The following is a 10,937-nucleotide window of genomic DNA, read 5'->3' as shown; positions in this document are numbered from 1 at the left end:
CACCCCAATCCCATCCCTTTACATTCTTGCAAATTGCATGCTTTACTTTCCGCTGCTCATATACTCTTGCCATGCTTGCTTGAATGTGTTGTGAATGTTTAAACTTGTGCTAAAACTCTACCTTGACTTGAAGAAAATAAAAACTGCAACTTTTCTTTGTTAAGAGTCTATTCACCCCCCCCCCTCTAGACACCTCTTCTCGATCCTTTCAGTGTGCTTGTCTCAATCCACCTCCTCGTCACCGGAGTCGGAGGAGCTGGAGGAAATATGGATCATAGAGGGCCCGGCCTCATCGGCATTGTTACTACGCTTCTTGTAGGCCTCGTAGCATGCAAGTTCCTTGGTGACGTGCTCTAGGTGCTTCGTTCTGAGCTCAGCCATATAGGCCTTGAGTTGCTCAAAGGCATCGCGATTCTCCCTCACCTCACGACTGGAGATCACTTGAGGATTGACGGTGATGATGTCCATGACGCCGCGACTACCGAGGGGGAAGTTCACCTTCACCGCAACTGCTGAGGGGGAAGTTCACCTTCGCCCGACTGTTGGCTCATTTCCCTAACTGTGCTTTGGCGAACCTTCTAGAGGTTACTGTATGGTCCTATATTGGTTTTGGCCATTTAGGTTATTGTATCTTTTATGGGTTATCGCCAAATCCATTGTTGTTGTTTTTTTATCTTTTCCTTGTTTTTTTATTTTAGTTTTAATTCAAAAAAATAGAATGTCCACGTTTTTTCAAAGAAAATGATTTTTCTAAAAAGCATCAGTACTTTCACAATTTTAAAACAAATCACGCTTTAAAAAAATGTTTGCAATTTCAAAAATATTGAAATTCCAAAATAAATTCGTTATTACAATAAATGGGTCAGAAAATAAATCATTGGGATTAAAAGATATTCATGTTTTCAGAAAATGTTTTAAAAAACAATAAATGCTCAAATTTTTTAATAAAAATACCTGTAATGTTTGCGAGTATGAATGAAATTTCAGGCATTTCTGAAGAAAAAACGAGCTGTCGCTATTTTTTTTAGTGGTACCTTTTTTTTTGAGAAAAACCCTATTTTTGGTAGGTTCTCTCTTTCTCGGGCTGGTGACTGTTCAGGCCGTTTAGGTAGTTGGATAATTAGGCCGGCAAGGTAAGCCCATGAGTTCTCACCTTGGTGGGTCCGGGTGCAGGAGGAGAGAAGCCTAGCTAGAACCGGCTGCCACTTTTATCTGTTTTTTTTCCTGATTAAAAAAAATGTTTTTTCTCTGATCTGAAAAAGGCTTTTCTCTGTCTTTTTAGCGGGGTCTGTTCTCTGGATCTGAACTTGACGCGAGTTTCGGCATGCTTGTCTGATGCCACGCCTTTCCCCGCAGGTTCGCATCGAGCGTAGCCCCTGGATCAAGACCATTCCGGGAGTGAGCTTTGTTGTTGTTCTGTTCTAGCCTTCTAGGCCCCTAAGCTTTGTTCTGCCCTTCTGATGGGTGGTCACCATCCGTCGTGTGCAGCACGCTAGCTACATCCATCAGGTGGGCCGAACGAGTGTGTAAACACTAAACAGTAGCTGCACTTGATACAGACACATCACAAAGCTGGCATGCACGGCCAAGGGTTCTTATTAAGCTATGTTTTCCAGCACCGAAAAGGCGCAGCTCGTTTTTCAGGCGTAACCATAATCCCCGGATAATTTTGTCTTGTCCTTCACGCAAGTTGCAATATCGGGAAGAAAAAGTTGCAACATCGCAAATCAGGCAATGGTTTTTTTTTAGGGGACAAATTAGGTAATGGCTGGTTTATCTGGCCGTGTCGTTTTGGCAAATGCTCGGATCAGATTAATTGTTTATTCCTCCGCCCATTTCTCAAATGGAATGGCCTACTCTACTGATAATAATCATACAACGTAACCCACGTCCACGTCCCTCCCACCGGCCCTTGCCTTTTCCTAATCCCCCTCTACGCTTTGCACCAAATTTCCTGCAAAGGTGCTAACCCCTCCCTTGGTGCAGTTCAAGAGCCAAAAGAACATCACAACACACGCGATGAGCCAGGCCAGTTAATTTCTTGCCCTTGGCCGGCCTACTTTCTGCTCCTTTTCCCTAGCTAGTGATATGATATTCCCCTTTCCCAATATCTTAACAGCAACGATGGAACAATGCTGCAGCCTCCTCGCGGTCTTTGTTGGCGGAATTTGTGCGATGCTTCAGAGGCCGGAGAACTGGTTTTGCTGAGGCTGATGGTGAATGGCCTGGAATTCTGTTGCTGTAGAGCTGACATTCTCTGGCATCATGAAGTTCCTGCAATCGAAAGGGTATACGCCGAGGGTGAGATGTGATTCTGAGTATTCATACTGTTGATGAGTGAGATCGTCGTGTCTGTCTTACTCGCGAGGACGTGAGGCCCAGATGGAGCTGAGGGCGCGGAGGCGGCGGTGGTACTCTCCGAGGGAGACGAAGCACCGGGCCGTCTGCCTGGTGGTGAGGATCCGCCGCATGTGATGCAGGGTTTGCTGTCTCAGGTTGTCGGCCTTCACTTGCAATGCCATGTTGAGAAATTAGGTCAGTGAAACGGGTTAACTGGCGGCTAGGCTGACAGGAAATATCTAATGTTTGTTGCACTATCTACATGACAATACACTTCAGAATGCAATTAATGATTGGTGGCGGCAGCATCGGATGATAACGAAAGATGCAAAGCCAATGTTCCTGCTCGAGACACGGGCTAGTTGGAAGCTTCCTGCCGGTTGCATATTGTACATCTTAGTTTGTGTGATTCCATTTTTCCTCCATAATCTACAATCTATGCTATGTAGGATCTTAACACAGATTATAATATATAAGAATATAATGGTATGCAGTTTCCTGTTTCTTTCTAAAGCCTTTAGATGTCTAAACTGCTCCAAATATCTACTCCAAAGTAAAGTTTATCCACAAACCCCAACCTAAATATCTCAAGTGGAGCAATTGGATGTCTCGATCTCCTTTTATTCAGATACGGGGGGAGAGGAGAACCTACAGAAAGACAATGCCACTTATTTTTCTACTAATCTCGTGGAGCAGCATGATCCTACTTTAATTCAAGGCTCCTCTGCTTCATCTCTAAGTGCTCAGGTTTAGGTTGTTGTGTCACTTTCTCGATTACAGCTCATGGACTGAACCCTCGCAATTTTTACAAGAAGTGCAACAACATATATGTCATGCATGATCCAAGCTGTTCCAGATATATTTGTGCATCCGTAGGTGGGGGCTGGAGTGGATACACAAGACTTGGCCAGAAATGGGTGTAGGACACACGGAATAATTTATACAAGGCAAGAAGATGAACGTCATATTCTGATATTCCTACTTGGGCTTTATGTAGAAAGTGATAGGTGTTTATGCCTCTTAAGACATTTGTTTTATGAAATAATTAATAAAGAACCTTGTCCAGGACTCAACCAATTGCTCAAAATAATGGTCCACAAACATCAGTCAATATACTAGTTTATAAGAGACTAATTATGCAATCTGAAAAGTGCTAATGATGTTTATCTGCATGATCTAGCAAGTTGCTCAAACAAAGTTGACCATGCTACACAACCACATCTTATATATGAATATGACTAATTATGCAATCTGAAAAGTGCTAATGATGTTTATCTGCATGATCTAGCAAGTTGCTCAAACAAAGTTGACCATGCTACACAACCACATCTTATATATGAATATATCATTAGTACTTTCTATTTATCCGAAAAGTAAGACAACATTCTGTAGGACCAGCATTTCAACAATAATAAATTAAGTGATTCAGCTTAATAATGGTAAATATACTTCCCATACTCAGTTTTCAGCTCCAACTATTTTAGTTTTCTCTGTTAGAATTATTGTTCAGAAAATAAAAGGAGTGTATTTCTCTTTGTAAGTTCAGAAAATGGTTAATCATGCAAGAACATGGGATTTTGATGGCAGAGTGCATGAACTGCAACGAAGAGAAAAATACTGACCTCACGATAAAAGCTCTCGAGGTTGTCGAGCCTGTCAAGAGCTAGAGCCATGAGACCGGTATAGTTGGCAACATCTGCACCGTCATTGAGAGGGCCAGCGCCCACCGCGTCGGCAAGTGACTGGTGCAGCTGCTTTAGCCCCTGCTCGAGCGCCTCCTCGGCTTGCTCCGATGACTGCTGCAGGTTGCACATCCCCAGCAGCTGCTGTTCCGTCGACGGATCAAGCTGAGGTATCAGCATCTGATGAAAAGAAAAAGGCAAGAAGACTCAGCATGTAACATCGCCATAATCATCACACAAAGGTCAGACAAATTACAAGCACTAGGGTGCATTCATGTAGCAACTTCGCCCTATACCTTGAGGATTTCTGAAGGCCGGAAGCCGGCCATCCAGAGGAAGCACCGCTCGGACTGCGTCGCCCACATGCCGGTCATTAGGTGGAAGACGTCAGACCTAGCGAGCACGGCCCTCAGGTGGAACAGCTCGTCATGGTGTCGCATGCAGTCTTCGACGATGGTGCTGAGGTTCGCGTCGAGGACCTGGGCCTGCAGAGCGCCCTGAATCTCCGCCATGTACTTGTTGTCTTCGTCTAACCATCGGGCATACTCCATGTCGAACATCACAGCGGCTGTAATAGCAAATCAAGAAGTTGTTGAACCTGACGTGGTAACGTTGTGAAGTTTGTAATGCTCCAAGGGATGAGATGCTTACCGGAACTCATCTCTCCAGGCGCGCTACATCCTCCCGTGAGCAGACCCTGAAACGACATATTAAAGCGTTACAGCATATGGCAACGATAGTGGTGAACACTATTAGATGTTCTAGAGAATTGGAACCTGTGAGCGCCCTCTCTGAAGCTCTTGCTCGATCTGCTGAAGCCTGATCCGGCCTGTTTCTAACTGCTGAACATAAGCCTGCAAAATAAGTGCAACTGTTCTCGTGAGAATGTGTTTTTTTTCATCCAGTGATTTTTTCTATGATTGTAATTGTTTTGCACCTTTTTTCTCAGCCTGCTTTTCCTCGCAGCTTCTCTGTTCTGCGCCAATCGCCTTTCAGTCTAAGAAATAAGAGATGTGCAAGTAAGAGTATGGCACAATAGTGAAATGCAGGGCCATGCAAGCAACAAACTGAAACCAAATGAATCTCACCTTGGGATCTACCAATTTGCCATCTTTTCTTGTGGATCCATGCTTTCTCTGCATCAGAGTGGTAGACTTGGAAGTTAGAACAGTGTGCAATGCTAGGTAGTTAACTAGTTATACAGTAAGATACCTGGAGCTAAATTCCTGTTGGGTGTTGCTACCACCTATAATATAACCTATTCACTATGAGCTTTTTACCTGCACGTCTCTCTCTTAAAACAGTAGCAGTGTCTATAATAGTTCATCTTTGTGAACTATTGAAAGAGAATGTGCTACTACTATTGTGGTTGTTTTATGTTCCAAGGAACAGTTCAGGTGGTTATCATGTTGCTTCTATCCATCAAAAGGAGGAACATAAGATCACTATGATGTCGCCAATCATCTTTTTGGCGACTTTTTTTTTTTGTCTTGGACCAGCCTTGACCATATGATATTGCCTACTCTCCAGCGGTTCTAGAAATATGCCATTTCCCAGTGCCCGCCCAACGACCACCATGAACTCGGTTTTTCTATTCAAAGGCATATCTAAAACTGAAAGGACGCTCAAGCTCAAAGCACAGACCCAAGTTTATGCTTCTGAAAGCAAACCTCTTTGAGGATGCATTGAAACGCTTAACGAAGAACTTGTCCAAAAACGTAAACCATGATGAAGACGACAAAGTATTGTATATATCAACGTTGACACTGTTACGTACCTTATCTTGGGCTCCTGCATGTTGCTGAAAGCTTGGTGCAGTGGCTGGTGCAGCCCCAAGTCCTTGACTGTAGTTGTAATCATCAATGGTCACCATCAACGCCTCCTGCTGGTCCTGCTGCTGCTGCCCAGAGTCGGTCCTCATGCTCACTGGGGACACCAACTCGGCCTGTGACATTGTGTTCTGGGCGGAGCTGGAGTCAGTGCTCCCTACTGACTGCGAGTTCCCCTGTGAAGCAATTAATCCAAGAAACAAGAGGAGGCCGGCAGGCAGACGAAGACAGTGAGCTAGCATGCAAGCAGTTAATTAACCAAGAGCAACTTTCCCCCCGCTGCTGCGGTCAGAAAGGAACTGTAGGAGCCTGCGAATGATCTAGAGAAGCAGTGCTTACACTGTATGGCTTCTGTAGATGACTCATTGGCCAAGAAGGGAAGATCTCCAACGTGGGGGGCCTAGCCGCAAGATATCCCGCCGCTGCTGCTACTGCTGCTGCTGCATACATACAAACGGAATTAAAGGCCTTGTCAATCGCCCTCTCCCGCAAGAGGTTGCGAAAATGTAGGCAAAGAGAGGAGAGAGAGGTGGGGCGTGGGGGGGTCGCGGGATCACACCATTTTTGCTGTTGCCGCACCTTGCCCAAATTACATGTGGTTAGGGCTCATGGCTGTGTTTGGCAAGGCAAAAGCCAGGGCGTGGTGTGCCTGTCTATCTATGCCGTGTGCTGTGGGGAGGGAGAGGGGAGCAAAGACACAAGCCTTTCTCTCATGCAGGCGGTTAAGGTTCGGAGAAAGGGAGAGAAGAGATCGATCGGAAAGGCAGTTATAGTCTCTTACACTTGGTGTGGGCATCACTTTCGATCATGACAGGATCGACACCGGCAGCGCAGGTGCCATGGATAAGGGCCTCCTCCAACTCGCCAAAGTAAGCAGCGGCTGCCGGTTGCAACTCCCTCCTGGATCACAAAGCAGCAGGCGCACAGAATTTAGAGCCAGTGATACGGTGGTATATAGATAGGCATATGCAATATATGACAGAGCAGATAAAAACTAGTGAAGCTTTTTGAAGAATGTAAAGGCAGCATGAAAGATTAGAGAGGTGGATAGATAAGGATGAGAGGCAAAAAGATGGAGGGTAAGAGGAAATCACTCACAGGATCCAGGCCTTAGGCATTAAGAAACTATTTGGTTCGTGGGAAGAGGTGTAACCCAATAAGCACAAGAGTTGGATATATATAGCACAAGAGTTGGTTATAAAGGTGGTTAAAAAGAGGTGATGGGAGGGAGGGAGGGGAGAGGAGAGGAGGCCTATATTTTATAGCAAGCAAGAGCCGGAGTTGAAAACTAGTAGATGCAAAAAGGAGCAACTTTAGCTTGTGTGTTGTCTTCGCACGTACTAGCAGTTGAGATAGCAGAGAGAGATATAGACTAGAGAGCGGAGGAGCAGTACAGGAAGTTGGCAGGAGGAGGAGCGTGGCCTTGGATTCCATATCCAAGCGCTTGGCCGAATGGTACAGCTCTACCACGATCACTCGCCATCCCCCAAGAACTCTCTCCTTCACCCTGCTGCAGCATGGCAATGAGTGGAAGAACTCTACTCTGCAACAAGTGAACAGTAGGCCAGTGAGCTATGCATGTACGTAGGAAGTACGATGTATTCAAGACTTCAAGTATACAGCGAAACTATAGATAGATTGGAGAAAGAAGAGGAGCATACCATATGATAGGATGTTGCCTCCTCTCCTGTCTGTCTTCTCCCACACTGTCAAATCGAATCGCCCTTGGAGTTTCACCTACCACTGTACCGCGAAGAAGATATTGTGTCCTTTTGAACATGCCCTACGAGCATGTGTCTCTTTTCAGATTTCACAGGCTAGAGAGAGAGACGATGAGAGGGGAGGGGAGATAGGGGAAGGATGTGGTGGGGCTTTCTCTGTCAGGAGACCTGTCTCCTACTATACTGCCCCGTAACTGTAACAGCCCTTCGTCTCTCATTGGGCGCCCTCTGGCCTCGCTGCTGCGACGGCAAGTACTCCCAGCAAAAAGATCATTGAGGAGAGAGAACAGAGGGACAGAGAGATAAGAGGAGGGAGTACACAAGACTTCTTTTTCTATGTGCAAAATAGGGGGTTTGAGCAGTTCTACAAATGTGTAAAAAGAATGTATATTTTGGGGGGCATGAAATGTGCTCATTTGAGATTATCCTTACTTCCGGCTAACAGGTCAGTATCACTGCCTTGTCACGCGCCAAATACTAAAAGGATTTCCCTGTCGAATAGAAATTTAGTTTTAGCGCTGCCGTTTTGCTCTGTTTGCAAATGCTTATGGATCGCTATCGGTTACGAGTATATATTAGTGCTTAACCCTTTGGATAAAGTAGGGGCCACGAGTATATATGAAAGCAAGTGCGGTGAAGCGAAAGTGCATTTATACTCACTGGAAAGCTCTTGGCGTCTGAGTTCTGCGCAGATTTGCTTAATCCTTTGGCCACGGAGAGGCCGGGAAGATCATTTCACGTGCCTTTCACCCCCTCAACCTCCGAGGACACGGTTCCTGTCTGATGCACTTGGGGCAGAAGAGAGAAATTTGCAAAGAACAGTCAAGTTAGGAACAGAATGCTTGAAGCGCAAAGATGAACAGAAATGGCAAATTCATGGCACAATCCTTGACCATTAACCTTATACTGTTCACTTCCACAATATGTTCTGTAACCAGGAACCATAGGCATCACATCACAGGAACAGAGCAAGTGATCCACACTTGATTTATATGGATATTACTGGTTATCTGGGCACGAATGTATACAAAAAGAATATCTGAATACCTATTTTCCATGAACAATCGACCAGTCATTTCTGTAAATGTGCAGCAGCCCTCTCCTTTTGGGGTGTCAAATACAGCAAATGCAACAGTCAGTTTGCAGCTTTAAAAAAAGGCTACAACAACAACAACAACAAAGCCTTTAGTCCCAAACAAGTTGGGGTAGGCTAGAGGTGAAACTCATAAGATCTCGCGACCAACTCGTGGCTCTGGCACATGGATAGCAAGCTTCCACGCACCCCTGTCCATAGCTAGTTCTTTGGTGATGCTTTTAAAAAAAGGCTCAGAAAAAAAATTGCACAAAAGGTCAAACCTTGGAAGTGCATTTGGTTCTGAAATCATGGTACAAAGTACAAACAGAAATCTCTGGTAGGTTAAATAATGGTAGCTGAACCTTGAGCACTGTGGCAGGCAACTGAAAGAAACCACAGTCCTCATCAAATCACAGGTTCAGACTTAAGAACTGCAAGTTGGGTATCATCATTAATAAGAACATAAAACAAGACAGATAAAGGGATTGATCACAAAATTAAGAAGAAAATGGAGAATTTCAACTGCTTGCAACTTGCTAATGCCAATTCAGATTTCCTTTTTTAGGAATCCAATTCAGATTTCTTATGTCAATAACATTTCTTCAAAGGACCGTTAAAAGTAAAGCCAGAGAAATCACGGCTACATGAGAATCGTCCTAGTGGAGGCTCATGTGGCTGGGTTAATAAACTCAACTAAGGTCGCAGTGATGATTTACTTTAAACATTCTGTTATGTTAAATAATTATAACCTTTTATATGCTGACTTCTGGATGTATATTACTCCTCTGTAAAGAAATATAAGATCGTTTATATCACTATATTAGTGATCTAAATGATCTTTAATTTCTTTACAGTACTAAATAAGATTGCTCCAGTGTTCCAGACTCTGTAGCTCAGTTCGAAACCTGTGATCATGTTATTAATAGACATATAAGACAAATCCAACATCTCCAGCTTCTGCCTCCTGTTATGCAAACAGCTGAGTCCACCAACGCATCATGTCATGTGCAGCATCTTGATGTGACTATGTGAGAGGATTGCTGAGGACTTCAACAATCAACAGACAAGTGTTGAGCAAGGCAGAGACAGACGATACTTATACGATTTTGTCATGTTACCAAATTCAGCATCACCGAACTTGTGTGGTTCTTCAGGTAAGTCAAACAGACAAACAGTTACGGTGCGATTTCCACGGTACCGAGAGGCCCAATGCATGCATCAACATTTGGTTCTACCCATTCGTTCACGGCCAATAAACCTAGTTCATAGGCTCATCCACCAGCCCGGCACTACGGATTCCGCACAAATAATTCGAAATTAAAGAGCGGAGACGCGGACAAAACGTGTGAGCCGCGCTGGCTACAAATCAGAATATGGGAACCACGCTGATCCGCCTTCGACTAGGGCACCCCTGAAAAAATTGCTGCGCCGTGGGGGGTAGGAGGAGGAAACCAATACCTTCCCGGGCGGGCGATGGGACGCGACCGGGGGCGAGATTATGGCTCGCATGCGGCGAGGAGCGGAAGCGATGATGAGGCAGACGACTTCTGCGGGGCTCGGCTATGCTGCGGGGCTGGCGGAGGCGCATACCGGCGTGTGGCTTTTGCGGGCGGCGCGGGGAGGCGGGGAGGAGAGAGACGACGCCGACGGGGACAGTTGGCGGAGAGCCGGAGACGGAGCAGAGAGGCATGTTTGGGCGTCGCCGTTGGCCCGTTGCAATCCGCCGCTTGGGCTTCTTTGCTTCTACGGCGTTGCTGTAGTGGGCTCTTGGGGCCCAACCGAGCCGCTATATAGGCCGCAATTTTTAACTTGTTATTACTTCTTTTGAATTCATGCTAAAAAAACTTCTTTGAATTCAATCTCTCTCCGTCTTCCTGTTCTAAGAAACAAATCTTCGCCTTCCACTTTGCTGACTGCTACAGCAACCATGTATTTTTTTTTGACAACTGCTACAGCAACCATGTATATTTCCCTTAAGAAACTTTTTGATAGAACACCAATATAACATAGCCACACACGACGCCGCAACACATATTGAGTAATGGAATCACAAAGCTTCAAGATTGAGATTTTGACCTCCTTTTATTCCCAATCGCAAAGCAAACTTCGTTGTTACTTGGTTTCAAGTTGTGAAACAAAATTGTGCGTCGATGACGGAGAATAACTCCAGAATTCACCATCTTTGCCAGATAAGATGGGAGTACAAACATATGGAGTAAAAGGCTTGCAGAGTAAGAGCCAGCTCTTTTGCTGGCTTCTAGAATAAGTTGGAATAAGTTGCATATTGTTT

At 45.0% G+C, this 10,937-nt stretch overlaps 1 protein-coding gene across 11 annotated transcripts; it reads right to left on the bottom strand.

The window, feature by feature from the left end:
• Window positions 1-1,789: 1,789 nt before the first annotated feature.
• Window positions 1,790-10,405, bottom strand: LOC109761703 (transcription factor TGAL5). 11 transcript variants are annotated; one of them, XM_020320528.4, is made up of 16 exons: window positions 10,106-10,301; window positions 8,620-8,674; window positions 8,233-8,360; window positions 7,513-7,634; window positions 7,246-7,394; window positions 6,633-6,751; window positions 6,191-6,291; window positions 5,800-6,027; window positions 5,111-5,158; window positions 4,960-5,019; window positions 4,799-4,876; window positions 4,674-4,719; window positions 4,319-4,590; window positions 3,963-4,202; window positions 2,362-2,504; window positions 1,790-2,274 (listed from the first exon to the last, which is right to left on the bottom strand). In XM_020320528.4, exons 4-16 carry the CDS (start codon window positions 7,513-7,515, stop codon window positions 2,181-2,183), a joined length of 1,581 nt encoding a protein of 526 aa, XP_020176117.1. In that variant the 5' UTR covers window positions 7,516-7,634; window positions 8,233-8,360; window positions 8,620-8,674; window positions 10,106-10,301; the 3' UTR covers window positions 1,790-2,180. The 11 variants fall into 11 exon arrangements, with proteins under 11 accessions (XP_020176117.1, XP_020176118.1, XP_073354752.1 ...); XM_020320529.4 differs by lacking the exon at window positions 8,620-8,674 and having other exon boundaries at window positions 10,106-10,336; XM_073498651.1 differs by having other exon boundaries at window positions 8,233-10,359.
• Window positions 10,406-10,937: the final 532 nt, after the last annotated feature.

Source organism: Aegilops tauschii, chromosome 1, assembly GCF_002575655.3.
Source record: "Aegilops tauschii subsp. strangulata cultivar AL8/78 chromosome 1, Aet v6.0, whole genome shotgun sequence".
NCBI classification, from domain to species: domain Eukaryota; kingdom Viridiplantae; phylum Streptophyta; class Magnoliopsida; order Poales; family Poaceae; genus Aegilops; species Aegilops tauschii.
This window is presented reverse-complemented; position numbering and strand designations above follow the sequence as displayed.